At 42.5% G+C, this 24,689-nt stretch overlaps 5 protein-coding genes and 1 long non-coding RNA gene across 8 annotated transcripts; 4 read left to right on the top strand and 2 right to left on the bottom strand.

Moving 5' to 3' along the window:
• Nucleotides 1-1,442: 1,442 nt before the first annotated feature.
• Nucleotides 1,443-4,364, bottom strand: LOC6503685 (ribonucleases P/MRP protein subunit POP1). Its single transcript, XM_001963896.4, has 2 exons — nucleotides 2,538-4,364; nucleotides 1,443-2,470 (listed from the first exon to the last, which is right to left on the bottom strand). Exons 1-2 carry the CDS (start codon nucleotides 4,237-4,239, stop codon nucleotides 1,590-1,592), a joined length of 2,583 nt encoding a protein of 860 aa, XP_001963932.1. The 5' UTR covers nucleotides 4,240-4,364; the 3' UTR covers nucleotides 1,443-1,589.
• A 125-nt stretch (nucleotides 4,365-4,489) lies between these two features.
• Nucleotides 4,490-7,967, top strand: LOC6503970 (myosin-2 essential light chain). Of its 2 annotated transcripts, XM_001963897.4 has the most exons (3): nucleotides 4,490-4,694; nucleotides 4,832-4,859; nucleotides 6,869-7,967. In XM_001963897.4, the coding sequence occupies exons 1-3, from the start codon at nucleotides 4,692-4,694 to the stop codon at nucleotides 7,279-7,281; spliced, it is 444 nt and encodes a 147-aa protein (XP_001963933.1). In that variant the 5' UTR covers nucleotides 4,490-4,691; the 3' UTR covers nucleotides 7,282-7,967. The 2 variants fall into 2 exon arrangements, with proteins under 2 accessions (XP_001963933.1, XP_014761128.1); XM_014905642.3 differs by lacking the exons at nucleotides 4,490-4,694; nucleotides 4,832-4,859 and adding an exon at nucleotides 6,675-6,799.
• On the bottom strand, nucleotides 4,642-6,380 carry LOC26514959. Of its 2 annotated transcripts, XR_004310340.2 has the most exons (3): nucleotides 6,223-6,380; nucleotides 5,967-6,155; nucleotides 4,642-5,261 (listed from the first exon to the last, which is right to left on the bottom strand). It is a non-coding gene; the product is annotated as an uncharacterized LOC26514959 (long non-coding RNA). The 2 variants fall into 2 exon arrangements; XR_006507590.1 differs by lacking the exons at nucleotides 5,967-6,155; nucleotides 6,223-6,380 and adding an exon at nucleotides 5,325-5,789.
• Nucleotides 7,968-8,184: 217 nt separating the features above from the next.
• LOC6503971 (N-chimaerin) lies at nucleotides 8,185-10,334 on the top strand. The gene is made up of 4 exons (XM_001963898.4): nucleotides 8,185-8,419; nucleotides 8,477-9,150; nucleotides 9,209-9,686; nucleotides 9,740-10,334. Exons 1-4 carry the CDS (start codon nucleotides 8,317-8,319, stop codon nucleotides 10,003-10,005), a joined length of 1,521 nt encoding a protein of 506 aa, XP_001963934.1. The 5' UTR covers nucleotides 8,185-8,316; the 3' UTR covers nucleotides 10,006-10,334.
• Nucleotides 10,335-10,583: 249 nt separating this feature from the next.
• LOC26513670 (fibrous sheath CABYR-binding protein) lies at nucleotides 10,584-12,507 on the top strand. The gene is made up of 2 exons (XM_014905723.3): nucleotides 10,584-10,918; nucleotides 11,116-12,507. The coding sequence occupies exons 1-2, from the start codon at nucleotides 10,716-10,718 to the stop codon at nucleotides 12,401-12,403; spliced, it is 1,491 nt and encodes a 496-aa protein (XP_014761209.1). The 5' UTR covers nucleotides 10,584-10,715; the 3' UTR covers nucleotides 12,404-12,507.
• Nucleotides 12,508-12,662: 155 nt separating this feature from the next.
• LOC6503973 (myosin light chain 3) lies at nucleotides 12,663-13,936 on the top strand. Its single transcript, XM_001963899.4, has one exon. The coding sequence runs from the start codon at nucleotides 12,783-12,785 to the stop codon at nucleotides 13,830-13,832; it is 1,050 nt and encodes a 349-aa protein (XP_001963935.2). The 5' UTR covers nucleotides 12,663-12,782; the 3' UTR covers nucleotides 13,833-13,936.
• Nucleotides 13,937-24,689: the final 10,753 nt, after the last annotated feature.

Raw genomic sequence — 24,689 nt, forward strand, 5'->3', positions numbered from 1 at the left:
TATCCCCTCGCAGGCAGTCAGAAAGCATCAGTTTGCTAAAGACCAAAGAAAACCAAACCAAATATGAGATGAGAATTTGTTGGTAGAACTCACTGCCCTCAACGGATCCGCGGGATATCGCTGATTATACACAGATGAATGTCAAGTCTACAAGTCTATATAAAATGCATGTTATATCGCTAAACGATATATTCAAAACTCGTAATCCAATCAAATGTAACGTGGTAGCAAGCAAATAGGTAAAGCCAAATCGAAAATAATGAAACCCAACCATTAGTAGTTCAGCACACACTTACATACACACATATACATACATACACACACACAATATACATTCAAACAACAAGGATCTGGAGGATAACATCCAGGGAAATCATATTCAAAGTTTGCGAATCAAATTCAGTTTGAAACTTGTTCTTGCATAGGCTCTTAGAAATTGTACTTGTACGCATAAAAGTCACACATAAATCCATACATATATTTAACTATACATATACATATATATATGAGTATATATATATAAATAAATCCAATTGTTTTTTCCTTAAAATTTAGTTAAACATAAGATCGAATCATATTTTACGCCGTACAACATTAAAGTGAGCAGACAGAAGAAATATTTATTAAATGTTTCAACTAAGTTGTATAATTATAAGTGAGAGTTTACATAATGGAATTATGTATCTGTATCTAAGTAGAGCCACTGGAGAGTTGCAAATTCGAAAACGAGAAGAGTTGGAAAAAAACGTATTCAGATCGAGCGAGAAACTTAACGCACAAACCGAGAAAACCAAAAACACCAAAGCAGCCGCTAAAATTTCCATGATACAACCAAAAACACACACACAAGTAAATATATATATATATAGACGTACTTATATACTCGTAAGTATATAGACAATTTCAATAACTGATAATTATATATATAAAGAGCGAAAATTACATGCATTTCAAATACATTTTCCCATAACCGCATCAAATAAATCAGCAAATACGAAACGAATTCAAGTGGATAAGCAACCAAGTTCGAACAATGAGTACGATGAATGAATATATTAATGAATTCTAAAAATTCTATTAATTATGAGTGTGTGCGCCAGCACACTCTCCGATATAATACAAAAAAATTTAGCAGAACATGAAAAAATACAAAAATTGTATGCAATTTTTTAATCATTGTCGCATTTTAGATACGAAACCAAACGAGAACGAATACAATTTGAACAATTTTGTTAACAGACATCTACACTCGTACACACTCACACAACACTCAAGCCACACTCACGTTCAGAGACACACACTCGAAGAAAAACCATAACAATTTGCATAACGAAGATACCGAGAAATCCCAGAACATGCTAACAATTTGAACATCAAATTGTTCGCATGTTTTCGAAGCAAAGATGACATACAAGTAATTTTAAATTGAATAAAAATTAGTATTAAATATGTACAACAAAAATCAAGTTGATTTATTATTTATGGGGAATATGGTTGAGGTTTCCGTCATAGGTACCATATCTTCGCCTTAAGCCTACAGTTAAAACAAGAACGGTCTTAAGAATACTTCGGTTGGAAACGAATCCGTATCAAGCACATTGAGTGGACACGTCCAGATTCACTTGGAAGCTGGCCCACCGATAGTCCCGGCTATCAGGATCCCGGAGGAGGCACATGAGTGGCTGGCGCGTCTGGTTCCTGTTGGTGCTTTGTGGCACGTCCTGCAGCAGCTTTTGCAAGCCACCAGGAGTCACGTAACCGACGGCGCACACTGTGGCTTCCGTGAAGCTGAAGCCGGCTGAAGACACGTAGCCGAAGACTTCCCGACTGCACTGCCGTCGCACGCTGTCCCGAGTCTCGGACGAATCGTTGGGCAGCCACAGGCGGCACATCTCCAGGAGGTGGCTGCGCACCAGCCCAGCTGTGTTAGCCGGCCGAATGTGAACGCGTTTAGTGGCTGTTTCCTGGAGACGGCGCTTCTCTCGAAGTCTGCGTCCCCTCAGACGTTTCAGCATCAGCTTGTGTCCACGCCGCAGTTCCTTACGGACAGATTCATTCAAGTCCGGCTGTGGCGGCTCCACATGTATGGGAGCCTGATCGTTTCGCTTTATCTGCCGCCAGCGGTTGCGGTAGTCCGTCGTGGAGGGCAGGCAGATCAGTGCGTTGGTCTTGACATGGCCTCGGGCCAAAAGCCGCAGTTGGATTTGGATTAGAGCTGCTTGGGGCAAGGGTTTTGGTAGAGGACTGCATCGCCTCAAGCTATCGGCTATTGCCTCCAGCTGCTGGCGATGCCGCAGTACATAAAAGGGCCCAGTAGACGAAGCATCGTGCCAATCCCGAACCAGCTGCTTCCAGGGGGCACTAAACGGACTGACCACGGCCAACTTCCGGTAATTGGTGCGCTTGTTTGGAGGTAGCCGGAAGTATCTAGCCCGCCGCTCATCTGCCACAGCATTGGCTTCTTGGACTCCTGGACAAATTGAAAGGAAACTTTAGTTTACCCAAAAATTAATAACTAACTCCTTTCCAGAACTCACCAGCCACCGTATCCGGCAGATGCATCTCGGAGCCCGCCTCCCTGGCCACTGAATCCAGTTCCCGCAATCCCCCAGGCCGTGCGCCCCACATAGTCAACGTCAGCCACAGGAGCATGCCATAGCCAGCCGGAGCAATCACGTCCCAACCACAGCCATAGCCTAGCCTCTTGTAGCTGGCATCCTGAGATCCCGGTCGCTGTATTAGGAGCAGAGGAACCGCCTGCATCTTCGCCTCGAACGCACACGATGCTCCCGGAACGATGGCGTGCTGCTGTCGCAACTTATCGTACCTCTCCGTGGACAGGATATTCTTGGATAAGCGCTGCCGTTCCTGTAGAAGCCACAAGGGACTATCTGGCAAGGTCTTCGGCTGGTTCACCAGCAAATCTTCAGGAGAACGAGCTTGTGTTTCGGCGGGTTCCGCTTTCGTGCGTTTCTTGGGACGCTGCAGGCGAGGATCTGCTACTTGGACACCCATAACCATGTTGGAAAGTAATTCACTGGGTGAGTTTAGTTGCAGGGCTGCCTGGACGTATTCAGACTGATGCTGGAGCTCTGGAGGGTTAGCTTGGTGTGGACGCAAGCTGGCTGCCAAAATACTTTGGGCCCTCGGCCCTGTCAGACGGAAGCGATTGAACTCCTTTCGGAGGACCAGCAAGTTTACAGTATTATCCGAGTTCACATAGGCGGGATATCGTTCAAAGGCCTTGGTCAGAGTCCAGAATCGCAGCGGTTTCTCAGTGTTCTGTTTCTTAGCAAGTTTCTGGTCTTGGCCTTCCTTAGAGGTTTTCTTATCCAGACTCTCCTGTTCGGTATTAAGCTTCTTTGGCTCCCCTGCTTCGAGAGGCTCGTCCACTTGCATGTGCTCCTCCAAGGGCAGTGTTTGTTGTTTGCAGGACTTCAATTGAAAAACCTTCAGGAGCTCTTCCAGAGTAGTCTGAGCCGCGCTGGGATGTAGCCAAAGCCAGAGAGCGCGTTCCGTCTGACCATCGTTTTCAGGACGCCACAGAAATCTTGCTTTCTGCAGAGCCCGGTGCGGGTACTGACTATCCTCGAAGAGCTCCACACTGCCCTCGCGGCGACCAGTAACAAAGGTCTTGGCGGTGATGCCCAAACCACAGTCTGGACTGGTCAGACGAGCGAAACCCTGGCGCAACATCTCCAAACTACCACGGAGCTCTAAACACCAGTAGAAAGAAATGTCCTGAAGCAAGCAGTGCTGGGCACTGGCACGATAGCAGGCGCGATAGGTCTTATCACAGCTGGCGAGGGGCAAACGATGACCCCAGCGGTCCACCATATGGAAGCGCTTCGCGTGCCAGATATGAGTCTCCAGCCAAATGTGTTTTCGCTGCCGGCGAACGTATTCATTGAGTAGATTCTTCGGCCGTCGACGGTACTTCCTAGAGGGACGCTTAGTGTTCACTGGATGATTGCCACTCTTCCCCATTTGAGATTTGTGCGCCTGGCGGTACTTCCTTGGTAGTCGCTTAGGGTGGTGCGACATAGCCCGCCGGCGCATATGTTTGGGCAGAGTCTGGAAGATCAGCTTGCTGGTTCTTTGGGAGGAATGCGTAGCTTCCTCTATTAGGCTCCTAATCTCCTGGAGTGCTCCGGCCGCATAGTGATATGTGGTAACATGCGTGGGCAGCGTCACTTTTCCGCCCAACGTGGCATCGTACTCCAGTTTCTGACTGGCCATGGCGGGAGGTAAGTCCTCGAGGGTCCTTTTGGGGATCTTAAATCCTGACCAGAAACAAAAACAAATGAATCCCGCCGCACGTGTGCCGGCAGCATAAAGTGTCTTACAACACTGTTTCTAGTGATGGTGCTTGCAAGGTGCTAACCAGCCCCTAGACTAGAAGTAAGCACAAAAACCTCGTTATAATCAACAAAATTCTATTTGTATATTGAATAATTTGTTTTTATTAAATTTTTATTAAATAGCCAAAAATTACATGCACGATACGATAAATGTTTGCAGCCCTAGCAGTTGAACCTGCCGGTAGGCCCACTATATTTGGATACAGTCGGTTAAGGCAGCTGGTCACATTGTTGCCGTATTAAAATTTGCTTGCGTTTGCTTCGCCACCGAATTTTCCCGTGTTTTGTGTTTTTCTCTTCTCCCTCAGCTAGCTAAAAAAACAAATCGATATGGTAAGTGCGTGAAGTAGGCAACATGACACTTTGTATATTTGACAACAATTGAATGTTTACGGGACCTCCTATTTCCCGCTTCGGCAGCAACGATGACGACGACGACTCATGTTTTCCTTTGTTTTGTTGTTTTTCAGGCAGCTTACACCGAGGATCAGTTGGCTGGTGAGTGCGAGTGCGAGTGTGTGTGTGAGTGGGGCTGTGTGGGTTGGGTGGGTGTTGTCTTTGGGGAAATGGGGCGCACAAGTTCGAAGTGCCAACAAATCGCAACATTTGCATGCGATTGTGGGCCAGCACATCTGTGACCCCCAAGCCAGCAGTGGCAGCGGTATGTGAAAGCGACGAAAAAGTATCTGTGTTAGTGTTACACATCTTCAGCGGCGACATACCTATAGGTATGTTGAATATGAATCATTGATAAAACAAATACGAGGGCAGCAGCGGCGGCGGCACAACTGGAAAGCAGCCATACGAGTACGAAGACGAATATATGAATACGATCGCGATGACTCACCCGCCGAAACACTCGAAACCTGAAGAAAATCGGACGTCGAAATATTGGATTCCCTAGAAAAGATGATAGTAGTTTATAGAAGAGATAAACCCGAGAGAACTCTAAGAAATGTATACCATTAAAGCTATAGTTTGCATAGTTAGTCTTGATAACTTAGAATCGTTAAAGATCATTGGATGCAATTCTTCAAAAGACTAAGCTCCCAAAGACTGAAGCAATAAAGTTTATTGGGGACGAATTCCATCAAGTTCTACTCAGAATCTTAGTACCCTTAGTCTAGGGTATAAAACCGCGAAAAAACACAGTTTCGAGGCATAGGATGTGGGCGATTAGATAGGCAGGAGAGGCAGCTTGTACGATAATCACCCGGTTTTTCGACCCGCCGGCAGCTCAACGAGAAATCAACTAATGCAACACCAATTGCAACTGCAACATGCCAGCGATAAGATCCGAAAACAAAAACCACTTAAAAAGTGACAGTGACAGGCCAGCTTCCTTTTATGGCTGGGCCAGTCACCTTCTCTGGGTCACGTTTCCAATCCCAGTCCAATCCGATGCGATCGAATTTTTACGCAACTGGCGACGCCGCCGTGATAACTTAATCAAAATCAATTGCTGTGGCCTGGGCTGTTGGCAGTGTGTGTATTTATTTGCCTGATAAGTCCGACCGATCCGATCCGATCCCTGACGTCAGCCCGCATCGCATTCGATCAAGTACATGCCACAGATATATAGATATATACTATATAGACGCTTACCTTGTTGCAAACTTCGGCTTTGGTCCGCCGATTCGCATTCGTCGCCTTTTGTCATCGCCAAAAATGGTCAAAAATTTGCTGGAATCGTTTGTTTTTATTGCCATTTTTGGATGTTGTATGCGCATGATAACCAAACAAAAACTGCCCCTCGTTCGTGTCTAAAGTTTATGGAATATGGCATGCTCTTTTCTGTGAAAATGAGGGAAGATTATTGTAGATTTTCAAACAGGATTGGCGGTATGCTCTTTAAACTCACTTCCTTCGTTCTAATTTAAGTTCTCTTCCACCCACAGATGAATCTGTGGGGCAGGAGTCTTTTCCCTGACGCTCTTTCACTCATCACTGTCAGTTTCCGAATGCCAAATGCTACTGCCCTGCCTAGGAAAAGGGCCTCCCACCCATACGTGGTGTTCTTCCATGAAACTCAATGTGAATCTCTGCTCTAAACAACTCATTTTTCAACGTATCGTAATTTTAAACAAAGCCTTAGTGCTCATTTCATGGGATCCCAGCCCCAACTTCGGCCCAGGCCTGTTGCTTTTGCGTAAACAAGTTCTCCGATGAAGTGAGGGTATTGCAAGGCGGTTAAGTGGGGAGGACTGCAGAGTAGCAATATGGGAGGTGGAGGAGAAGAAGGAGACGCCGGCGGCAGGGGCGACGGTGCCAGGCTCCAAATCCGGGCAGCCGGAGTTTGAGGCAGTTGCTTCAGTCATTTTACCGCACAGTAGCTGGCAAGGTGGTGATCAAAGCGCGAAACCACAATAAAAGTCATAAATATAAGAAGATGTATTACTATACGGCTCATGTGAAACCCACATTCACCACGCTGGAAGGTGGCAGATTCATTTGGCAGCATCTCATCCATAAACCCAAATAAAATGTATGTTTTTCTTCTTATGCAGAATTCCAGGAGGCCTTCAATCTCTTTGACAACCGTGGCGATGGCAAGATCCAGCTCAGCCAGGTGGGCGAGTGCCTCAGGGCCTTGGGCCAGAACCCCACCGAGTCGGATGTGAAGAAGTGCACCCACCAACTGAAGCCCGATGAGCGCATTTCGTTCGAGGTCTTCCTGCCCATCTACCAGGCTATTTCGAAGGCCCGGTCGGGAGACACGGCCGACGATTTCATCGAGGGACTGCGTCACTTCGACAAGGACGCCAGTGGCTACATCTCCTCGGCCGAGCTGCGCCACCTGCTGACCACGCTCGGCGAGAAGCTGACCGATGAGGAGGTGGAGCAGCTGCTGGCCAACATGGAGGACCAGCAGGGCAACATCAACTACGAGGAGTTCGTGCGCATGGTTATGAGCGGTTAGGAAGCGAGGATATCCTCCGACACACACCACACACAACCCACTAACTATCCACAGCACTTTTGAAACACACAATACACACACACACCTGCCAAGCTAGCTGAGAGCCGTTCATTCCGCCATAAGTTCCAAAAATAAATGAAACTCCAACTCCATTATTCCAATTGAGAGCCACCTGCCCCGGGAATTCCAACGAAAGACAAAGCCGATAGCTGGGAAGAATGCAGAACAGCACAGAGAGGTTGGAGGCCACAACCACTTCCATTTCCAACTTACTAACCATCGACGTAGACATATAGGTTCTCGATTAATCACTAATCCACGTCTGTGAATTGTGCGTATTATTCTAAAAGAGAAAACGAAAAACAGGAAAAAACGTAATTATCCCGTAGTTCAGGCGTTCTTTTGTACCAATCACTCGATACATATGTCAAAACTTAAGAAAATATTTAAAAACAAGTGGAGCAAACAGCGAGAGTATCACGAAAAGTATTTGTAACTAAATTTAATATACGAAGTCAGCGGCGTATGTTTGAATTTAAATGCGCATTTTGAAGTTTTACATGTTTTATTTTTTTTAAATAATTTAATATTTGTATTTAATAAATAATTATTAAAAGAACAAGTGAATGTGTAGGTCTTTTTACAAAAGAAACGTACTTAAAACTATTAAACCAATTGAAACCTTACATGGTGTTTTTCTTCTGCTTTTTTGGGCTGACACATGAAGTTCATATGAATAATACATTATCCCTCTTATGTTGGGTTTTTTCTTTTAATAGATCAGGCGACTCATATAGCCGTATGATACATATTAGAAAGTGATTCATGTTTTTCAAAAAGCCCGCCCACAAATTACCAAAAAAGCATAATACGAATTAAGCTTTTTGGTATATTTTGACTGACCGTCTGGCCACACTGCCTCTTGTGTTCCAAAACAAAAGCGAAGATGTTTCCCGACAATTAATTAGTAATTAGCCGCTGCCGCAACTGATTTCCTTAATTAGCCGCCGCCCCAACACAGCTTGCAGATACACCATGCCCCTAAACGCAGGGCCGGAGACTGGCGGCGGTAAGGGCGTAGTGGCCAGTGGTTCCCAGGAGCCCAGCTCTCCCGTCCAGAAGGTCTGGAAGCCGGAGTGTAAGTCCAGGCAACGCCCTCCACCAGCACTTACTCACCAATCTCCTTCTCATTTAGTGTACAAGATTCAGTTGGAAGCTCCGACTCCTTTTCCAGTGCGCTGTGCGAGAGTCCGGCTGACGCTGCCGGCTAAATCCAAGGCAGAGGCTGTGGGGGCCAATGACTTGGCTGTGCGGCTGTACGGCTCCGAGTACCATGGCGTGATGGGTCACTTGGAGGCCGAGGAGCTGCTGGCTAATGCTTGCGAGGGAAGCTATCTCGTCCGGCGAAGTCCACAGTCTGACGGATACTACACTCTCAGTCTCCGGGTCAACAAGCGGACAAAACACTTTAAAGTGGTCTACAAGCCCGATAAAGGGCATTACCTTCTTGATCAGGACAAGTGCTTTGACTCGGTTCATGACATGGTGGCAGACGGGCTGATTAACTATCACATGGAGCTTCACGCCGGTCCGATTATCCAACAGATTAACCAGCAGACCCGAAACTGCTATCAACAGAGTCCCTACATGACGCTGAATGGGCGTAAGCTACGAGCGCTCTCCAAGGAGATGGCTCCAGAGAAGCCCAAGGATCCAGCGCCAACATCACAGCCGGCGCCAGGAAAAGACGATCAGACCGATGCCGAACAGAAAGGGGAGTCCCAGCTACAGCAGTCCCAAGTTAGGCTTCCGGCAGCTGCGGCGGTAGATCCCATGCCTCTGGTTTACGAGAAGCCGCATCAGTTCAAGGTGTGTGCTGTTCTATTTCACTATACGAACAATAAACTATATTATCCTGATCTTCTAGGTGCACACCTTCAAGGGCCTCAACTGGTGTGAGTTCTGCGCCAATTTCTTGTGGGGATTCACCGCCCAGGGTGTCAAGTGTGAGGCATGTGGCTTTGTGGCTCACGCTAAGTGCTCTGAGCTGGTGCCGCCCAAGTGTGTGCCGGATTTGAAGCGCATTCGCGGTGTATTTGGCACAGATCTAACCACCATGGTCCAGCTGGAGCAGCACCATCCAATACCATTCGTAGTGCGCCGCTGTGTGGAAGAGGTTGAGGCCAGGGGCATGCTGCAGGAGGGCATCTATCGGGTTTCCGGATTTGCCGATGAAATCGAGGCCTTGAAGCTGGCTCTGGACAAGGACGGGGAAAAAACGGACATGTCGGAGACGGCCTATGGGAATGTTAACGTTATTGCCGGAACGCTAAAGCTCTATCTGCGCCTGTTGCCAGTGCCGCTGATCACATTTCAGGCCTATCCCAGTTTCATGGCGGCCGGCCGTAAGTTATTGCGCTTTTAAAAGTGTACTTTGAGTAAATATATTCTTTCATAGGCAACAGCAACCTAGCTGAGCAGCTAGAACTCATGACCGAGGCAGTGCATCGTTTGCCACCTGCTCACTACAGCTGCCTGCAGTATATGCTGGAGCACCTGAAGCGCGTGGCCTCCCACTACGCGGTCAACAAGATGAACGAGCACAACTTGGCCACTGTATTCGCACCCACGTTGATTGCCACTCCCCAGCATATGACCAACCTCACCGAGGAGATCTTTATGCTTTCCTCGCTCATCACCCACTGCAAAAAGATCTTTTCCTGATCCGCCTCCTCCGCCCAAATGCACGAAAACGAGTGGGAGATGCTATCTACTGCTCTTTCTCAGTTGCTGCGGCTCCACACCTACATATATGTATATCTATAAAACACCTTAAACGCTCTTCTCACAACTCGATGATTCCACCAAAAATGTAGCCTAAGATAAGGTGTAAAGTATTTAGTAAGTATCCAAAAGATTTTGGGAAAGAAACCAGTAAAGCACATCAAATGTTATGAAGGTCCAACGTTCGAATTTACCGATTTTGGTATTATTTTTAAGAGTATGTATTATGCGTCACAATAAACATATTTATTGAATTTATAAAAAATGAAGAGCTTGTGGTTTTCAAATAGTCATCAAAAGATTTCAGCTAAAATATGAAATTGTATAACCTTTTTTGTAACGAAAACGTTTGAAAAGCCGTTGACCGAAACTTAAAAAAAAGAGGAAACCCTGGAACTGCCAATTTGGAACCCTTTGCAGAGCTATTGCTGACCAAGTGGGCATCCTTTTCTTCATTATCTAAGCAACCTTTGACTTAGCTGTCAAGTTTCTCATTCGAATTTTGTGACTTGGTTCCGACGGAAGCTGACAACCTTCATTCAGTGAATAGTACTGGAAGTAATAGGACGTGCTCTCGTTTCAACTTTTGTGTTTTTCGCTGAGTTTTTCAGTTTATTTAACAATCCCATCAAAAAAAGTTCATAATCAAAATGAAGGAAGGAAATAAGCAGGTGGAGAAACCAGTGGCAACTGATGCCAATTTGGCCATCAAAATGCGTCCGGAGAGCCGTGGTCCCATGGCCCAGAAACTGAAGGATGTGAAGGATCAGAAGCCGCACTTCAATGAGATGGCCAATGGACTGGAGGCCCTGGTGACTCCAGTAAGCAGTGCCGTAATGACTTCGAAGGCCAAGTGAGTTTCTGTCAACCTAATCCTCTATCCACATGCCTTCCGTCATTTTGCACAGAAGTCTTCTGTCAGAAAGTGACATTTCTCTTCTTTACGTCCAACAACAATTTTTCTTTACCTTCATTTTCTCCAATTCTTTGTGAATTTAAAATAAAAAACCAATAAGTTTTATCTCTATAAATATAAATATCTCTGTTTAGGGATTGTAACCTAAAGCTGAAGAGGATGGCTCCATTTAAGTTGAACGCTTCGCCGGGCAGTGTTCCTCTACTGGACACTTCTCAGCTGAAACGTATCTTGGATAAGATGCCATCCGTGGAGGCTACCCAGCAGCTTGAGGCGCAGTTCAGCGAGGACCAGATCCGACACGCCATAGATCTCTGCCAGCATTTCACCAGACAGCTCGGCTCCCAGATCGAGGTTGTGGTCGGCATAGAGCCCCGTAGCTTAGTAGCCACACCTGAACCCATGGAAACCGAGGAAGTGGCCGTTGCCGAGGTGCCTCAGGAGGTGTTCGAGCCCATAGACCAACTGGATCCTTTGGAGATGACACAGGAGGATCCGGAGCTGCCGGAATCGGAGCAATTGCATCAGGCGGAGCAGCCCGAATTGTCGGAGATTCTAGAGCTTGAGGAGCAACCCGATGGAACCGGCCCAATGGGCTACATGGAGTCCACCATGTTCTTACTTCAGCCGGACGGGAGTTATAACCTCTACACTACTCAAGAGCCAATCACCGAGGAGATGCAGCCAATGTCTGTGCGCCAGATCGGCATTGACGACGGCCCCTTGATCATCCTAACCGGGGGCGATGGCCCGGTTCACTATAATGCCACTGACACGGTGGCCATCGACATCAACGAATCGTCTGTTTACATCCTAGACACGGAGGAGAGTGTTGTCTGCTATGTGGAGGATAGCGAGGGCAATGTACACCTCGACATGGACAGCTTGATTGAATACCTGCCGGAGGAGCAGGACGCCACGGTGGAGACGGTGAGCAGCAATGGAGTCTACACAGCTTCACCGATAGGTATGATGCCCATACCACCGCCGTCACCACCTGCAACAGAGGCTTTGTCGGAAGGAACCCCTGTGATTACAGCATTACTAGTCGAAGGCCCTGTGTTGGAAACAGGTGTGATGGATGCTTCCGTAATGGCAACTGCTGGGATGATGGCTCCTGTGATGGCTGCACCTGTGATGCCTGCTCCTGTGATAGCAGCTCCTGTTATGGAAAATGCTGTAAACGAAAAACCTGTGATGGAGGAACCTGTTCCAAGCACGAGCGCCCGTTGTAATACAGGTAAGATGAAGGTAGACACCTTTGATGCAGTCGTGGAACCCCCCCTCTCCCAGGCGCCAAATCCAGGGCATCCAAATGGATCCTCCCCGCCCGAGGAGGAAGGGAAGAGAAAGCGCCACATTCCCTGGGATCATGATTACGCTAAATGCACCTGGGAGACGATCCAGGGTTTTACGGATTAGAGATCCATCAAGAGCCTATTTTTTTTAACAAAATGTAATGTAAATGAAATATTTTTAACACCATAATGTACAATTATGTAATAAATACCTCATAAAGTAATGAATATTTGCTTTTGGCAGTAAAATCGATTTCCACGTTTATTTTGCCATTTAAACAAAATATGTGCGTTTATAGTTTTAAAATAAAATAAAATAAATAACAGAAAAGTAACGTTCTAAAATATATATTTTCAATTATTTTATTAGCAAGCTTTGCAAGAACATTCACATTTAAAACTTCACCCTGTAAATGTATTCGGCTCTCGTATCTAAAAATCTTATGTAACACTTTCTTTTCTATTTAAAAAACAAAAAACTACAAAAAAAAATACTAGTAGCTATGGAGGTGTTTTCAGAAGACATGCGATCTGTCCACAAATTTGGATTCTTCCACAAACGGTCCGAGCTGATGATAATGTTGCCCCAGGTGCCCAAGCTGCGGGACATCTTTGAGCTGTTTGCCGTCAAGGTGAACGCAAGGGCGCAGGCGAAGGTGGAGGGAACTCCAGCCGAGGCAGGTATCGGAGCGGAGACGGTAGCGGGATCAGCAGGAACCGCCTCAGTGGCTGGAGAAGCAGACGTCGAAGCTAAGGCCAAAGAAGAAGTGAACGCAGAAGTAAAAGCTGAAGAAGGCACAGCAATTGGAGCTGGAACTGAAGAACAATCGGGCTCAGTAACCGTTTTAGGTGGGGCCCCGACAATAGATCTCTCTGATGTGGCCGAATGCCTCCGAACCATGGGCTTATTTCCCAGCGAAAAGTGGCTTTCCGACCGCGTGGTAGAGCAACTCCGTCGTCGCGAAGCGCTGGGACCATTGGGCGCCCATGTGGCAAGAAGGGCGTCCTTCGAGTTGGTCCTCACGCTCTACTGCCAACTGGCCACCCTGAATGACGAGCTCACCGCCGACGAGGTACTGGTAGCTCTGCGCAGTTGCGACCGCCAAAGATCCGGTGTCCTGTCCTACTCCGAACTGCGTCACATGCTGACCACCGTCGGTGAGCGCCTGGAGGAGGCGGAGGTCTTCAGTCTGCTCCATACAGTCTCGGACATTAGCGGGAATGTCCACTACGAGCATCTGGTAAAGAAGATGTTCGCCAAGGACGGCCAGACGGAGGAGACGGTGCATCAGGCCAGGCTGTATCTGCAGGCTATTGGCCGCAATGCCATCGACATGGACATGGCCAAGAGGGACGAGTTTATTGATGCCCTGCGAGAGGCCGATCCCAGCAACACTGGCTACATCGATCAATCTATTTTGCTCAGCGTACTCAATCGCAGCGAGGAACACTTCACCAGCGAGGAGCTGCAGATTCTAACCCGGGGCATGGAGGATGAGGGTCATCCGGGTATTAACTACAGGCGTTTCCTGCGCTTCATCATGCACGAGTAAGCAGATCAGTCGAATAAGGAATCCTTATTGGAAAAAGTCTAGAAACTCATATCACATTTACATTGTATCGATTACAAATAAAACCTTCAAACTTTTTTGTTTAATTTTTCTTTCACCTTTTTACCTGCCAAAAGCTTTATAATACCTTTAAGGTCCTTAAGGTCAAACTATAGTCTCTGCTATATTCAGACGCCCCATTTCGCGGCCCTAGTACTTCAGATTTTCTGAATCAGGACTTCGATATCCTTGTATCCCCATCTTTTGATTTTGGAAATCGGGAAAAAAAAATTCGACCCGATTTTCGCGATTTTGCCAAGGGGTTCTGCTCATATCCCGGCTATTTCTTGACGGATTTCAAAAAAAGGATGTCATTTTGTAATCAGGACTACGATATCCTTCGAACTGCATCCCAAGATTGTGAAAGTCGGGCAAAAAACATTCGACCCGATTTTCGCGATTTTGACAAGGGAAAGAAAAAATTATAAGAGAAAAACCAAAAGATAAAAATGAAATAAAAGTCAAAAATATATAAAACGAATGTATGTGTTTCTGTTGAGGGGGTTTTAAATCAAAAGAAGAGTTTTTAAGCTAAACTGCAGGCTCGCATCCAATCTAGGAGTGGCCCCTTACAATATGCAACGATTTTTGGGTTTTCTAATTTTTGGTTTCGCATATTTCGGCCATTTGGCAACCGATTCCGGAACGGGATACCATTTCTGAATCAGGACTTCCATATCCTTGTATCCCCATCCCAAGATTTTGTAAATCGCGCAAAAAAATTTCGACCCGATTTTCGCGATTTTGACAAGGGGTACCATCAGGATTTTTTGCAAAAATCGGCGAAAATTTTATTGTCGAATTTTAAAAATCTTTTGATGCAGATTGAAGGATAATGATGTCCTGGTTTCAAAATGACATCCCTTTTCAAAATCCGTTAAGAAATAGCCGAGATATGCGCTTCGAAAGTTCAGCCTTGGCGGCCGCAAATTTCTTAAAAATCGTATGGGACAAAATCTGAAACACCAGGCCAACAGAAACCAGCAGAAGGTGGACGAAATCAAGCAGTGCTGTGACGTCAGAGGAATTATTTTCTGGTCATAAGGGGGGAGCGAGACAAACATATCTGAATATGGCGGCATTTTGCCTCCCTTTCCCTCTAATGGTACATATTCTTTAACTTACTCTTGCTGAAAATGAAAAGAACGGTACCAAAATCCATGATGGCCGACTGTTCCCCAATCCCTGCATCCCAATTTCCAGTCCAGAACGGTAATATTCACTTAATGATGGCAAAGTCAAAACGACACACGTTGTTTTTTTGCGCGTGTCACGATTTGGGGCCATCGTGAGCGAAAATTCATTGTTTTGTATGGGGAATGTTACTGCGTGCCGAGATGTCGTGAGTACCGTGGCTCCAAGACACTCAGTACTGCCATCCCCAAGAGAGCCCCATTTGTCTACCTGTCTCCCTCTTAGTGCATTGTCCCATTCCCCCCCACGAAGTCTAAGTTGGATCTCCATTGCATTAGGTGAAAAGGGAGGCAAGGCTAGGCCGTTATATATTCGGATCTGTTTGTCCCGCTCCCCCCTTATGATCAGAAAATAATAATTGCTCTGACGTCACTGCACTGCTTGCACTGCTTGGTTTCGTCCACCTTCTGCTGGTTTCTGTTGGCCTGGTGCTTCAGATTTTCTGCCATACGATTTCTAAGAAATTTGCGGCTGCCAAGGCGCTTGTTTCCAACCTCATATCTCGGTCATTTCTTAACGGATTTTGGAAAGGGATGTCATTTTGAAACCAGGACATCATTATCCTTCGATCTGCATCAAAAGTTTTTAAAAATCGGACAATAAAATTTTCGCCGATTTTTGCAAAAAATCCTGATGTACCCCTTGTCAAAATCGCGAAAATCGGGTCGAAATTTTTTTGCGCGATTTAAAAAATCTTGGGATGGGGATACAAGGATATGGAAGTCCTGATTCAGAAATGGTATCCCGTTCCGGAATCGGTTGCCAAATGGCCGAAATATGCGAAACCAAAAATTAGAAAACCCAAAAATCGTTGCATATTGTAAGGGGCCACTCCTAGATTGGATGCGAGCCTGCAGTTTAGCTTAAAAACTCTTCTTTTGATTTAAAACCCCCTCAACAGAAACACATACATTCGTTTTATATATTTTTGACTTTAATTTTATTTTTATTCAATTGTTTCCTTCGGTTTTTCTTTGATAATTCTTTCTTTCCCTTGCCAAAATCGCGAAAATTGAGTCGAATTTTTTTGGCCCGATTTTCACAATCATGGGATGCAGTTAGAAGGATATTAATATTCATTATGAAAGAAAAACAAAAAGATAAAACTGAATAATAATAAAATAAAAGTCAAAAATATATAAAACGAATGTATGTGTTTCTGTTGAGGGGGTTTTAAATCAAAAGAAGAGTTTTTAAGCCAAACTGCAGGCTCGCATCCAATCCAGAAGTCGCCCCTCACGGTATGCAACAATTTTTGGGTTTTCGAATTTTTGGTTGCGCATATTTTGCCCTAAGCACCGCTTAGACATAGTTTTGTTATTAATTTTGATAAGACGATTAGATTAAGCTGCCATTTGGGTAGCAGTGCGCTAATCATGTGAATAAAATTTCTACATATATAAAAGTAAAAAAAAAAAAAAAAAAAGCGCATATTTTGGCCATTTGGCAACCGATTCCGGAACGGGATACCATTTCTGAATCAGGACTTCCATATCCTTGTATCCCCATCCCAAGATTTTGTAAATCGCGCAAAAAAATTTCGACCCGATTTTCGCGATTTTGACAAGGGGTACATCAGGATTTTTTGCAAAAATCGGCGAAAATTTTATTGTCGAATTTTAAAAATCTTTTGATGCAGATTGAAGGATAATGATGTCCTGGTTTCAAAATGACATCCCTTTTCAAAATCCGTTAAGAAATAGCCGAGATATGCGCTTCGAAAGTTCAGCCTTGGCGGCCGCAAATTTCTTAAAAATCGTATGGGACAAAATCTGAAACACCAGGCCAACAGAAACCAGCAGAAGGTGGACGAAATCAAGCAGTGCTGTGACGTCAGAGGAATTATTTTCTGGTCATAAGGGGGGAGCGAGACAAACATATCTGAATATGGCGGCATTTTGCCTCCCTTTCCCTCTAATGGTACATATTCTTTAACTTACTCTTGCTGAAAATGAAAAGAACGGTACCAAAATCCATGATGGCCGACTGTTCCCCAATCCCTGCATCCCAATTTCCAGTCCAGAACGGTAATATTCACTTAATGATGGCAAAGTCAAAACGACACACGTTGTTTTTTTGCGCGTGTCACGATTTGGGGCTCGCGTGAGTAAAAATGCATTGGATCGCATGGGGAATGGCGCATCGTGCCGGGATGGCGTGATAAATGTCGTGCTAAATCACTGCTGCTCCCCCATCACTAAAGTTGCTTAATTTATCTACCTGTCCCGCTCGATCGCATTATCTCGTTCTCCCCCATAGAGTATGATACTGTGATCCCCATCCCATAAGGTTCAATGGGGAGGCAAGGTGCCACCATAGCTGCCTTCCTCCCTTTCCCACACATGGCGAAATGAGAAAAATTGCATAGAACTGCTTGAACTGCTTTGTCTTGGCTACCTTCTGCTGGCTTCTGTTCGCCTGGTACTTCAAATCTGGCCACGGGTAAAATCCACTGAAATCAAGGAAAATTTTTTCTAGATTTGATGAAGAGGCGTTTAAGAAATGGCTTAAAAAAGGGTAATTGGGAAGTTTTTAATTATGAAATTATATAATTTTGTTGAATATAAATACTATAGTATTTAATTGTATTTTTTAAAACATTTAAATCCATTGCGAATTGCCTAAAATATGAGTTTGAAAAGTGGCGATATTGCGCCGCCCAAAATGTTGCGCCAATTGCACGAAATTCGTATGGCAGAAAATCTGAAGTACCAGGCGAACAGAAATCAGCAGAAGGTGGATTTCCACCATCCCCTCACCCTCACTTCGCCAGAATTTTGTCTCGATTATCCCTTCACTGGCCCCATGGGTTTAAAGTTCTAAGAACATTTTCGCAAGCAAAGCCTTATTAATACGGCAATAAAAAAGCACAATAATGCTTCCTTTTTATAATTTCAGCATTTTTAACTCGTTGTGTTTCATTGATGGATTGTTTTTTCTTCTAGGTACATGTACATAACTTAAAATAAAGATTGAACAATGTTAAAGACAGGTGAAGGGTTAATCTAAGTATTCTCTCATAAATTCGAAAAAAACGGTACTGAAATCCATGATGGCCGACACTTCCCCAATCCCTGCATCGCAATTTCCAGTCCAGAACGGTAATATTCACTTAAAGATGGCAAAGTTAAAACGACACACGTTGTTTTTCTGCGCGTGTCACGATTTGGGGCCATCGTGAGCGAAAATTCATTGTTTTGTATGGGGAATGTTACTGCGTGCCGAGATGTCGTGAGTACCGTGGCTCCAAGACACTCAGTACTGCCATCCCCAAGAGAGCCCCATTTGTCTACCTGTCTCCCTCTTAGTGCATTGTCCCATTCCCCCCCACGAAGTCTAAGTTGGATCTCCATTGCATTAGGTGAAAAGGGAGGCAAGGCTAGGCCGTTATATATTCGGATCTGTTTGTCCCGCTCCCCCCTTATGATCAGAAAATAATAATTGCTCTGACGTCACTGCACTGCTTGCACTGCTTGGTTTCGTCCACCTTCTGCTGGTTTCTGTTGGCCTGGTGCTTCAGATTTTCTGCCATACGATTTCTAAGAAATTTGCGGCCGCCAAGGCTGAACTTTCGAAGCGCATATCTCGGCCATTTCTAAACGGATTTTGGAAAAGGATGTAATTTTGAAACCAGGACATCATCATCCTTCGATCTGCATCAAAAGATTTTTAAAATCCGACAATAAAATTTTCGCCGATTTTTGCAAAAAATCCTGATGTACCCCTTGTCAAAATCGCGAAAATCGGGTCGAATTTTTTTTGCCCGACTTTCACAATCTTGGGATGCAGTTCGAAGGATATCGGAGTCCTGATCGTAAAATGACATCCCTTTTCAAAATCCGTCCAGAAATAGCCAAGATATGCGCTCCGAAAGTTCAGCCTTGGCGGCCGAAACGCCGGCCGCCGCTTGGGCATCTTGCCAAGCTCATATCTTGGCCATTTCCCAACCGATCTTGAAAAAGGAAGCCATTTTGGAATCAGGACCTCAATGTCCTTCGATCTGCATCTAAAGTTTTTCGAAATCGAACAATAAAATTTTTCCCTTTTTCGCAAAATTTTCAAAAATCGGTCGAATTTTTTTTGTTTGATTTTCGAAATGTTGGGTTGCAGTTGAAAGGATATTGATGTCCTGATTCCAAAACGGTAATTGGATTCCCAATCGGCCAAGGAAATGCAGAGATATTTGCTAAAAACTTCATCAAAAATGTACATTATTGCCAATCGCATTCCTCCGTCATAGGATCATTGTTTCTGATCCTATTTCTGAGACTGTAATTTGGCAAAGCATTTCGAATCCAATTTTGGCTATTGACTGAAAGTATTTCCGAAAATAAAACACACGCATTATTTATTTGTATACATTTGTTTTATTTATATACATTATTTATTTGGATACCATTTCATTACAAAAATGTTTTCTATTTAAGAACCGATCGTGGATAAATTGGAACTCCAGATACGTTCTTTTCACTCATGCTATTTTCCGCGGTATTCGTCCTTACACCTTAACATGCCGCAGCTATTTGTGGGAGGTCGCCTTTGTGTCCATTTTGTTCATTATACCCTGCATGAGAATATTTTTCGTATCCAGGAGACACCTTCCGTAATCCTGGTGAGGTGTGGAAATCAATATTAGGTTGGTTAAGTCTATGATTTATGGTTACTTATGGTTGTCCTTCGATAGTGGCGGGGAAATAACATTCCGGTTAGTTCATTGATATTTTTAGTTCGCCAAGTTAGTGGTGAAAAATTTAAAATAATTTATTAAGTTAATCGATTGTTTAGTTCACTTAAAGGTGGTAAATTCAAAATTAATTACTAGAGGTGAGATATTTAAAATTGGTTCGATCATCGATATTTTTTAGATCACCTAGTTAGTGGTGGGAAATTTAAAAATTTTACTAGAGGTGAGATAAAAACCGGTTCAATCATCGATAGTTTTAGATCCGGTTAGAGGTGGGAAATTCAAAATAATTTACTATCGATATTTTTAGTTCCCTTCGTTAGAGGTGGGAAATTTGAAACCTTTCGCTAGCGGTGGATAATTCAAAATACGTCTATTTAAATGTTATTTAGAAATATCTTTTGCCTGTTGATGCTCAATCCGTTTCATAAATTAAAACTCTACATTTTTCAATAAAAACTTTGTTAGCTAGGTTTAATACAAAATATACTGTTTCTACTCTAAGTTCCAATATCGGGGAGGTATAAAATTCCATGATCTGCCAAGTACTAGGCGAGTTAAAGACACTTGCCTTTCAGAAATAAAAATAATTGAGACCCGGTTCTTTAAGTATTTTTATTTGTTCAAATTATGAACTTCTGATGAACGTTTTAGTGAATATTTTAACTGTTTCGCAACGGATTCCAAAACGGAATACCATTTATGAATCAGAACACTAATCGCCATCGAACTGCATATCAAAAAAATAAATTTTGGGCTACTTTTTGGCCAAAATCATGATGGCCCTTTGAAAAATTTCGAAAAATGGGTCAAAATTTTCATTTGCAGATTTTGATTGGGAACGATTCTACTCGGAGTTCTAAAATCGGGAAGGTATAACATTTCTTGATCTGACAAGTATTACCCGAGTTATGAACATTTTTCGTTTCAAAAAATTTAAAAAATTGGGAGCGGGTTGATTTTTGTTTGTTTATGTCATTTGGATGTTTTGTTTCTCAAAATCTAAATTGTCGATGCCATTTAAAGTCAATTTCATTAAACGTAAAGGCCCTGCCGAGGTCCCCGAAACCACTGAACAAAAAACTTAAAAAAGCCCACGTTCAAAATAAAATTGTTCTGTATTTAAAAGTGATTTGTTGGCTTTTATTTGTTACATAGAAGATATTCGCTCTTTATGATTTTTGTTTGTAAACAAGCCCTTTACAATCAAATTTATGCGTTTTTTGGGCTGGAGCAAAGGCTTGGATTCAAGGATTTTAGGATTAAGATTTAAGGATATTGGAATTGGAGTGGGGTGGGGAAGTGATTTATTTATGTGTTCGTGTAACCTAGTATGTAGTACATTAGATAGGTGAATTGATTACAAATTAGGTTCCTCCATTAGTTTCTCATCACTTTCGTCGCCTAATTAATATTCTTTTTAATGCTTTAATTGTAATTTTTTGTTTTGTGGACGAAGGCGAGGGGTGCGAGTATGCAGTAAATTGCATACGAATATATATAATTATATTCAATATTATAATCAATAGAATATTGTGTATGTGTGATTACTTAGCTTAGGCTTTAGCTGCAAACATTGATTCAAACGCGTTTGCTTAGCTTCAATATATATTATTTGTTTTGTTTTTATTTGCATCGAGTTCTTCTACCGTGTCCGATTCTGATTCAGATCATAGGCATTATCTTCAAATAATTCAAATGGTTTGCATGTGTAATATAAGGATATTCTAAATGCACGCTTCTTCGAAAATACATATCTCATAGTTTTTATATATTTTGTTTTTGCTAAAATTTGCATTGATCAACACAACAAATGAAAATCAGGAAGTGTTACCATTTTGTATCCTTTCGTTTAGCTTTTCAAATTATTTTTTAAAAAGAGTTCGTGTAAGTGTATATTGTTTGTTGTTGGCTGCTTTTTAAACAGTTTTTTTTCAGTTTCAGTTTCAGTTTTCATTTTCGATTCAGTTGTATATGTTTCCCTTTTTTTAAAAACTAGTTTGGATAAATTGTTGGCTTGCTTGCTTTTGATTGAATTTATATTATATTATAGTAAGTAGGACCTAGTGGGCATCCCCTGTCGGGACATGCACTTGTCGAATTGCAATCGAAATACACAATTAATTAGACAATAAAAACCGTAAAACGACGTCACAATCTACCGTCGTCTATCGGGCTCTAACGTATTTCATTACGCAGCTGTTTTATCACAATGGGTTTGTTTTGGTTTCAACATTTTCCTCCCCCGATTAGTAGTTATATCTTAATCTTCGATCCGATCGTCCTACGATTTGCGGCCAAATGTGAATTTTCCAAATTCATTTGCTTATGATATACAATTGCTGCTTTTTGCTTTTACCATTTTTTGTTCAACAATTCTGTTGCTGCGTGTCACAGCTCCTAACTTTGGCGCTTAAAAGTATGCTTGTAGGTTGTTTTCGTATGTAAATATTTTCGTGTTCCCTTCCAACCCTTCAGCCATGTCCTTGATTTCGCAAAACCATTATTCTTTACGTGATTTTCAAATAAATGGTAATTTAAACTATAAATCATAACGACAAAAAATTTTATTTTTTCAATCTCAAAATATACGTTAAATTCGTCACTAATAAAACTAAAATTTTCAACAACAAAAAATTGTATAATTGCCCCCTAGTACCGGGTATGATTACAAAAATTTGAACATGGCTCTTTGGGTTTTCATGTGTGCCATAAGGAGTGGGTGTCTTGTGTGTGTGTGTGTTCGGTGTGTGTGTATGTGTGTGAGTGCGGGGGTGTGCTGTTTTTTGGGTTTTTGCATTTTTGGCACTTGTGCGACAAACCGCACCGTAACGGTAAATGCAATTCACTCGATCGCTTATACGACATAGATACATGTATGTCTATACATATATATGATATAATTGTTGGTATACAAAACAAGGACTTATAACAAAACAAGAGGGTTAAACAAAAAGGGACTAAACAAAAAATTCAACCAAAAACTAGTGTACAATAGGTACAGTATATATATAACAAATATATATACATATGTGTGTGTGTGTGTGTGTGTGTGTCTTTAAACGATTTAGATCCCTAAGCAAATTAACGAAAACAGCTATACAAACTATCCAAAATAACGTTCCCCCACCCAAGTGGGCCTCTTTCCGGCGTTATTTCTTCTATTCCTTTTTGTGTCCTTGCTCCAAACCATTGAATTCCATTTTTTTTTTGGGCTTTAGTCTTTAGTTTCTTCAGTTTTCATTTTTGGTTGCATTTTTTCAAAAGTTGCATTTCTATACTTTCAAAAATATATGTGTTCGCAAATTTCTATCATTGATATAGGCGATTTTTTTAGTCAGGGATTCTGAGTGACAAAGATAGAGATAGAGAAAGAAAGTGAGAGAGAGAGAGAGAGAGCGATCGATCAGGACTTAAACGAAGTTCGAAAGGGACAACAAATGCCTTCGTTACCTTTCCAATTTTAATTGTTTCACTTTTTTTCGTTCAGGAAAATAGGGAAGACGAATGCTTTCGTTACCTTTTCATAATTTTTTTTTTTTGGGTCAGAGTTAACCTTAAATATTATCAGTTTCAACTTTTGCTCTTTTTTTCTCGTTTTTTTGTTTTTTAAGTTTTTTGGTTTCGTGTGTATGTTCCCCGTGTTTTTGCTTTTTTTTTAGTTTTTGAGTTTGTTGTTTGGTTTGTTTGTTTCGCAGTGTGTATACAACAACTTATAGATAAATACAATACAAATATCGCGCTCTATAGTTTTATTTCTTCAAAAAAAAGAATGTATGCCTCAAGTCATCCATAATACATCTATATATTGTAGCCATCGGACATTGTCAATATATATTAGCGACAACGACAACGACAATAATACAAATACATAACATATATTCATATTCCTCTTCTGATTCAGACACTGATTCAGCTTCAGTTTCAGTTTTTGCGTTTTTTGGCCTGGCCTGGCTGCGTTACTTTATTTAAATTGGTTATTTAATTAGTACTTTTGTATGTTTTTTCGTATGTTTTTTGTTTTTATTCTTTATATAAGTCTATCACATCATCACAATTCGGTTGCATCGAAATCATAATCAATAAAAGTAAAAAATAAGAAGTAAACTCCCGCCCGACTCCCGATATCTATGCATTTCCCTTTCCCTGGCAAATATTGCGTATACGCACCGAGTACCGAGTACACCTCGAATAAAATAACTAATAACATGTACCCGCCGTGCTAGGAGCGGGAAATTGATTTAAATGAAAAGCACTAAACAAAAACAGAAGCCCCCGAAGAAATAATAAAATCAACTGAGAAGTGGAATAAAAATTAAACCATATATATCTTCCTCCTCCATATCCTTCCGTCTATGAATGTTAGTTGTATATATGTATATATTTTTATGCATATAAAAATCGAGTTTCCCCTCTTCCTATATCTGTTTCGCTTCAAAGAGATCCTTGTGTTGACGATATATAGATATATAAATATTTTCATCTATTTTCTAATAATGAAACGTATTCGTAGAAAATCATAGGACGAGAAATCAACAAATTTATAAAAATTTTCTCTTTTCACTCCCCTGGTCCGGCTAACAAATATAAATATATAAATATATATATATATATGTGTTATATATATATGTGTCTGAATATTTAATATAATCTACGTGATTTTAAACTATTTTTCTTAAATTTTTTTTTTTGTAGAAAATCCCTTGTGTCGGTTCCGTCTCCTGAACTGAATATATATATGTACACATTATGTACATAGAGAGAGAGAGAGAGAGATCTATATATCGGAGGAGGACAACAACAGCAACACCTGGATACTGGATACTTGATACCTGATACCTGATACCTGGACAATTAACTATATATATTGGGAGTTTCATTTTCCTTCATGTAACCCGGAGAGCTGCCAATCAGTTCGCAAT

Source organism: Drosophila ananassae, chromosome XL (assembly GCF_017639315.1).
Source record: "Drosophila ananassae strain 14024-0371.13 chromosome XL, ASM1763931v2, whole genome shotgun sequence".
Classification (NCBI taxonomy): domain Eukaryota; kingdom Metazoa; phylum Arthropoda; class Insecta; order Diptera; family Drosophilidae; genus Drosophila; species Drosophila ananassae.

What these genes read in the sequence shown, in the direction of transcription:
- LOC6503973 (XM_001963899.4), top strand. Translation starts at nt 12,783, where the DNA reads ATGGAGGTGTTTTCAGAAGACATGCGATCTGTCCACAAATTTGGATTC.
- LOC6503971 (XM_001963898.4), top strand. Translation starts at nt 8,317, where the DNA reads ATGCCCCTAAACGCAGGGCCGGAGACTGGCGGCGGTAAGGGCGTAGTG. An exon ending in GAAGGTCTGGAAGCCGGAGT is followed by an intron (nt 8,420 to 8,476) that starts GTAAGTCCAGGC and finishes CTTCTCATTTAG; the next exon opens with TGTACAAGATTCAGTTGGAA. An exon ending in AGAAGCCGCATCAGTTCAAG is followed by an intron (nt 9,151 to 9,208) that starts GTGTGTGCTGTT and finishes CTGATCTTCTAG; the next exon opens with GTGCACACCTTCAAGGGCCT.
- LOC6503685 (XM_001963896.4), bottom strand. Translation starts at nt 4,239, where the DNA reads ATGGCCAGTCAGAAACTGGAGTACGATGCCACGTTGGGCGGAAAAGTG. An exon ending in TCTGCCGGATACGGTGGCTG is followed by an intron (nt 2,471 to 2,537) that starts GTGAGTTCTGGA and finishes CAATTTGTCCAG; the next exon opens with GAGTCCAAGAAGCCAATGCT.
- LOC6503970 (XM_014905642.3), top strand. Translation starts at nt 6,751, where the DNA reads ATGTATTACTATACGGCTCATGTGAAACCCACATTCACCACGCTGGAA. An exon ending in CACATTCACCACGCTGGAAG is followed by an intron (nt 6,800 to 6,868) that starts GTGGCAGATTCA and finishes CTTCTTATGCAG; the next exon opens with AATTCCAGGAGGCCTTCAAT.
- LOC26513670 (XM_014905723.3), top strand. Translation starts at nt 10,716, where the DNA reads ATGAAGGAAGGAAATAAGCAGGTGGAGAAACCAGTGGCAACTGATGCC. An exon ending in GTAATGACTTCGAAGGCCAA is followed by an intron (nt 10,919 to 11,115) that starts GTGAGTTTCTGT and finishes ATCTCTGTTTAG; the next exon opens with GGATTGTAACCTAAAGCTGA.